Source organism: Raphanus sativus, chromosome 6, assembly GCF_000801105.2.
Source record: "Raphanus sativus cultivar WK10039 chromosome 6, ASM80110v3, whole genome shotgun sequence".
In the NCBI taxonomy this organism is placed as follows: Eukaryota; Viridiplantae; Streptophyta; class Magnoliopsida; order Brassicales; family Brassicaceae; genus Raphanus; species Raphanus sativus.
In genome coordinates this window covers 6,025,590-6,031,732 of record NC_079516.1, presented here as the reverse complement: position 1 = coordinate 6,031,732, position 6,143 = coordinate 6,025,590, and the positions used below count along the sequence as shown (strand labels likewise).

Here is a 6,143-nt window from a genome sequence, read left to right as displayed (position 1 = left end):
CCCCTAGCTATGAGGTTCTTACTCTTTCCCCCATTAGAGTTTTGTCCCAATTGGGTTTTCTCTAATGAGGGTTTTAATGAGGAGAATTTCATGGCATTTCCAAGCTTGACTTGTTTCACATGGTCAAGTTTGAGGGGGATTTTGGAAGTTTGAAATAGGTGTTTTTAAGAGGTTATCAAGTTAAGAAGAGTTAGAAATAGATTTTATTTTTTGGGTTTGTTCTTCTTTTGTAGTTTCAAATATGATGCACTAGTTGTAAAGAAGTTTTGTTTGAATAAAATTTTACATTCATTAAAAAAAAAAAAAAAAAAAATTATTTTGTTTAAAGCTAATTATTTATTTAATTTAAGATAATTATCATCTACTCTCTCTGTTTCATATTACTTGTCATTTTAGATTTATACATACAGATTAAGAAAACATTTAGTTTTACATATTTTTTAAAATAAAAACACTATTACCAATACACCTAACCATATATCAACCAATAGAAAATATGGTAGGAAATATTGTCAATAAATTTTGTATTGAAAACCGAAAACGACACTTATTTTAAAACGAAAATTCTACTCTAAAACGACAAGTAATTCAAAAACTAAGAGAGTATACTATTAAAACAGAAGATTTTTTAGATATCTTTCTATTTTGAATATATTTACGGATCCTGCCACTGAACTATATAAACATATAATTTTAATTATTTAGATATATTAAGCTTTTAATCCAGCTAAAATTTACTTTAAAATTTCTTATCCCTTCAAGACATAGTTGATCTTCATTCGCTATAAAATAACTACGTCGACGGAAATTAGTGTACGTTTTTGGAAAGGCACCGACACAATTTCAATGAAAATTGTGATAGAACTATTGTCCGAAATTCGTCAGATTTCTGTTTCTCGGCATTTTTGAGAATGTCGTCAGAATGTCTGACTGATTTTCGACGAATTTTTTTTTTGACTAAATAATACCGATGACTATTTTCGTCACAGTTTTATTGGAATATGGATTTTCCAACGAAATTCCGACGGTTTTGACCGTCAATATCCGTCTGTTTTCTTGTAGTGTTGGAAATAATTTGAACAAATAATTTTTGCAATTCTGAAAGCAAATAGGAACTTGCTGGAAAGTGGAAACCTATCACCAAGTTACTTAGTGGGGCATGTTTTCTTTACAATGGCTATCATTGGACTAGGGGTAAACATACTCCATTAATAGTGTCTCAAAAGAAAAAACATGGTGGATTTACTTTTGATTCACCAAGTGAGAAGATGATTTGCACTTGTTCTGTTTTAGTACTAAGGCGGCCCATTTTATATTGGGCCTAATTATACTGAAAAGTCGTAAGTGGGTAACGGCAAATTTGCCTCCTATTAGTGACAGTTAGTAGGTGATCCAATAATGGAATAAATCAAACATCTTGGCAATAATTTCGCTACATTTATTTAAATAGTAGCGTCAAATGATTTATTTCCATTACAAGATCAAAAAACACGACAGTACAGGGACCCACCATATTCATAGACAATGAACTAAAAAGTCAAATCTTCGCAAATGTCTTGATTTTTGTCTGACGTGGCTTATTTTTTCGAGTTCACACTCACACACACACTTTTAACCACTTTTAATATGTCAATCAATTTTAGAATAAAAATTAAATACACTTGGCTTGTCGAGATTTGATTCTATAGGAGACGCCTGACTCAGTCATCGTCTCCTTCTTGGAAACGTTTTAAAAGTCTTGCTTCATCTTCTTCTTGGAAACTCTCAGCCGCAGACTCTTCTCATATGCTCTATCTTTTTTTCCTTCTTGATTTTTTGTCTCTAGGCGAGGAGTTTGTCTCGAGATGGCTTCCCCCAAGGAGAAAGATGATGCCCCCATGCTTCCAATCTCAGACACGTCTCGTACTAGGCCTTTCACTTCCAGGTCTCGTAGCGTTTCCCTCTCAAACACTTGTTCCACCATCGACGGGTTCGACAGCTCCACTGTGGTTTTAGGCTACACAGGTCCTCTCCGAGCCCAGAGACGACCTCCTTCAGGTCAAATGAGTGGTCCTCTTTCCTCTACTCGCACTCCTGAGCCTCTCTTTCTTCTCCCACCTCCTTCTGATTCAGTTGGTGTCTCCTCGTCACAGCCGGAAGGGTATCCTTCTTTCACTACTCTCCAACATAAAAACTCAGACGAGGAGTTCGTGTTGAAACACGCAAATCTCTTGAGGTCTGGACAGTTAGGTATGTGTAATGATCCTTACTGTACCACTTGTCCTTCTTATTACAACCGCAAAGCTACCCAAATCCCCAGTTCCAGAGTTTCTGCCTTCTTTGACTCCAAGGTATCTTCTTTTGATATCTCTAACACAGCCACAAAAATAGCTTGAGGATCAAGTAAATATAGCTGAAACAGAGTTTTCTTTTTTTTTTAATCTTACTAGTTCCACAATGCTCTGTATGATGATGCTAAAGGCTGGGCTAGGCGGTTTGCTACATCTGCTAATAGACGCTTACCAGGAATCATGAATCCTCACTCCAAATTCGTTCAGAGCTGGACTAAGTTCTTTGCCCTCTCATGCTTGTTGGCTATTTTCATAGATCCTCTCTTCTTCTTTCTCATATTAGTCAAACAGGTATGTTTTTTTTTTCTTCTATATTTTGCTTCTCATGTTTTGTATTCTTGCGTTTACAACAATCTTTGGTATAATGCAGAATGACAAATGCATTGTGATTGATTGGCCGATGGCCAAAGCATTTGTAGCTGTTAGAAGTGCAACAGATGTTTTATTCTCTGTAAACATTCTGCTTCAGGTGTGTTTCCTTTTTACTTATGTTATCTTCACAAATGCTTCATTATTTCATAGTATATTGTTGCAGTTCCGGTTGGCCTATGTAGCTCCTGAGTCTACAGTTGTTGGTGCTGGCCAGTTAGTTGCTCATCCAAGAAAAATTGCCCGGCATTACTTTAGAGGAAAGTTTTTACTAGACTTATTCATTGTAATGCCACTTCCACAGGTATCATAATGTTAGAGCCACAACTTTTTAAGTAGAAGTAATTGGTATATGTTCATTTACTTTACATTTCTTTTTGTTTACAGATATTGATATTATGGATAATACCAGAACACTTGGGTGCTTCTGGGGCAAACTATGCGAAAAACCTTTTACGCGCTGCAGTTCTTTTCCAGTACATTCCAAAGTTGTATAGACTACTACCATTTCTTGCTGGCCAAACACCTACAGGCTTTATATTTGAGTCTGCTTGGGCTAATTTTGTTATTAATCTTCTCACCTTCATGCTTGCTGGTCATGTTGTTGGCTCTTGCTGGTATCTTTTTGGTCTGCAGGTATGGAAAAAGTCTCAGTCTCTTAAATATAACATCAATTTTGTTGCTTACATTACCTCTGTTGTCCTAACCAATAGAATATGTATATATATGTAGTGGCTTATTGATTCTTATCATTGATTGCCTCCCTTTTCTCTTTTGTATCTTTCAGAGAGTTAATCAGTGCCTACGAGATGCTTGCGGTAACTCTGATCATGAATGTAGAAATCTTATAGACTGTGGTCGTGGAGATAGCTATGAAGCGTTTGCTGCGTGGAAAGGTAACGCAAGTGCAAGTGCTTGTTTTCAAGAGGATGGTTTTCCTTATGGAATCTACAAGAAGGTAGTCAATCTCACCAATCATACTAGCCTCTTCACAAGATATAGTTATTCTCTTTTCTGGGGGTTTCAGGTAATTGAGTTTTATTACACAACTGTTCAACTACTTTAAATTGGTTGTTACATGTTGAACACTTGATGAATGTAAATTGTTTACAACTCTCAAAAGCAAATCAGCACGCTTGCTGGAAACCAAGAACCAAGTTACTTTCTTGGGGAGGTCTTCTTTACCATGGGAATTATCGGTCTGGGGCTATTGCTTTTTGCGCTTCTTATTGGTAATATGCAGAACTTCCTTCAAGCTCTTGGTCGAAGGTAAGTAACTACCATATCATTCATTCTACATAAGAAGATATCTCAAAGACACGGTCGATGGCTTCTAAATAACAAAGTATTCTCGGTTATTTGTGTTTTGTCCATCTTAGGAATCTTGAAATGACGCTGAGACGGCGTGATGTAGAGCAATGGATGAGCCATAGAAGGTTGCCAGAAGGTATAAGAAAGTATGTGGACTATGCCTCTTTAAACTTTGCTTCTCAAGTTGAAGATTTACATTGTCTCAGGTTATGAGTTGTCATTATAAAGCTAAATGAATAGTTCTTTCTACAATTTTTAGGAGGGTACGAGAGGCAGAGCGGTTCAACTGGGCTGCTACTAGAGGAGTTAATGAAGAATTGCTATTTGAGAATATGCCTGATGACCTTCAAAGAGATATAAGACGACACCTCTTCATATTTCTCAAGAAGGTTAAACATCAAAGTCAGTGTTGGTTCTGTCTTGTCTGAAACTTGTGTGGATTAAAAATGTTTGTGGGAGTTTGCAGGTGAGGATATTTTCGTTAATGGATGAATCAATCTTAGATGCCATCCGTGAGAGGCTGAAACAGAGGACATACATAAGTAGTAGCACAGTCTTGCACCGTGGAGGTCTAGTTGAGAAAATGGTATTTATAGTGAGAGGTGAGATGGAGAGCATTGGTGAAGACGGTTCTATTCTTCCTTTATCAGAAGGAGACGTTTGTGGTGAAGAGCTCCTCACTTGGTGCCTTGAACGATCTGCTGTTAATCCTGGTACATCTCTTGTTGACTCTATGTGCTCACAACCCTCAATGTTTTGGGCTAAAAAACTTGAAACATTATATCCCTTGTAGACTCTATGTGCTCATGACTCTCAATGTTTTGGGTTAAAAACTTGAAACATTTCACTGCATTTTGTAACTGAGTATGCTTTGGAAACTGCAGATGGGACGAGGATAAGAATGCCATCAAAGGGATTGCTAAGCAACAGAAATGTTAGGTGTGTGACAAACGTGGAGGCATTTTCCCTGAGTGTAGCAGATCTTGAAGACGTAACAAGCTTGTTCTCGAGATTCTTAAGGAATCCTAGAGTGCAAGGAGCCATTAGGTATGAATCTCCATATTGGAGGCTAAGAGCAGCTAGGCAGATTCAGGTGGCTTGGAGATACCGAAGGAGACGGCTTCATAGATTGTACACTGCTCAGTCTAGTTACAGCCTTTAGATTGTGCTCTTCATTCTTGATGATGACATAAGCTTGGTGTTACATTGGTGATGCTACTTTATTATATGATAGCTTAATGCTTCATTTGAATTCATTTTGTTTGCTTTAATAAGATCATTTTCATGTAATTTTATATTTGAATAAAAATCTCATCTGTAGTTACGTTTCATTTTTTCCTCTACAGTTTTACATGAACTTCATTAAATTAATGGCCAGAACTGGTGAATTTCAATACATTGTTCTTGACTCTGTGCTTCTTAATAAGGTTAAGGACTTCGAGTGCTTCTGATGCTAACTTGTCATTTAGCTTTGCAGATGCTTCCACGAACTACCTGCTCATAAGTTCTGATTCATTAAAAGACTGCTTGTGCCTTATACAGATTGCATCTGAGCGTGCTTGTGTCCCCATGCATCAGTCTCATTTTTAGCTTAGCCTTCTCCTTGTTGTCTGTCTAGATCCAACCATTTCTTTAATTTTTCAAAAAGATGTATTTAGATTTGAAAATTTACAGAGTTTGCAGTTTTTTTTTAAAAAGTGTCGTACTTAGAAATGAGTGGTTTTAGTTATTTAGTTCATTTCATAATATTAACTAAAAACCATGTGAGTAGGCATCATTATTTTATTAAACATCGCTATTAGTTTTGTTTGGTATTATAGAGATACATTGCAGATACATGAAGAGAAGATAACGAAGAAAGAGTTATGCATACATATTAACATTTCATTATCCAAACCAACATGAAGATATATATGGAGATCATCAAGAGTTAGAGGTCGTTGATGAATGAGGGGTGTGGGAGCAAGAAGTTTTTTAGGGGGACAGCCACAATAATTGTGGAGGCAAATTGGCATCTTCCCTGAGCCCTCACATCTTGGGAGTCCATACTTCAGAATTTTTTTGTCTGTTGACATATTATCAAAGGCATTGTAACAGTCACATTTACCATACCTGTTAATCATTCATGTACAT

At 36.6% G+C, this 6,143-nt stretch overlaps 1 protein-coding gene across 1 annotated transcript; it reads left to right on the top strand.

The window, feature by feature from the left end:
• Positions 1–1,669: 1,669 nt before the first annotated feature.
• Positions 1,670–5,341, top strand: LOC108806547 (probable cyclic nucleotide-gated ion channel 20, chloroplastic). The gene is made up of 11 exons (XM_018578690.2): positions 1,670–2,330; positions 2,430–2,621; positions 2,701–2,799; positions 2,866–3,003; positions 3,087–3,335; positions 3,487–3,726; positions 3,823–3,968; positions 4,079–4,156; positions 4,270–4,399; positions 4,477–4,723; positions 4,895–5,341. Exons 1-11 carry the CDS (start codon positions 1,845–1,847, stop codon positions 5,170–5,172), a joined length of 2,283 nt encoding a protein of 760 aa, XP_018434192.2. The 5' UTR covers positions 1,670–1,844; the 3' UTR covers positions 5,173–5,341.
• Positions 5,342–6,143: the final 802 nt, after the last annotated feature.

Bases quoted from the DNA above. Each gene is read 5' to 3' on its own strand.
- LOC108806547 (XM_018578690.2), top strand. From the start codon at position 1,845: ATGGCTTCCCCCAAGGAGAAAGATGATGCCCCCATGCTTCCAATCTCA. The intron at 3,969-4,078 runs GTAAGTAACTAC...TGTCCATCTTAG, and splicing joins CTTCAAGCTCTTGGTCGAAG to GAATCTTGAAATGACGCTGA. The intron at 4,400-4,476 runs GTTAAACATCAA...GGGAGTTTGCAG, and splicing joins TCTTCATATTTCTCAAGAAG to GTGAGGATATTTTCGTTAAT.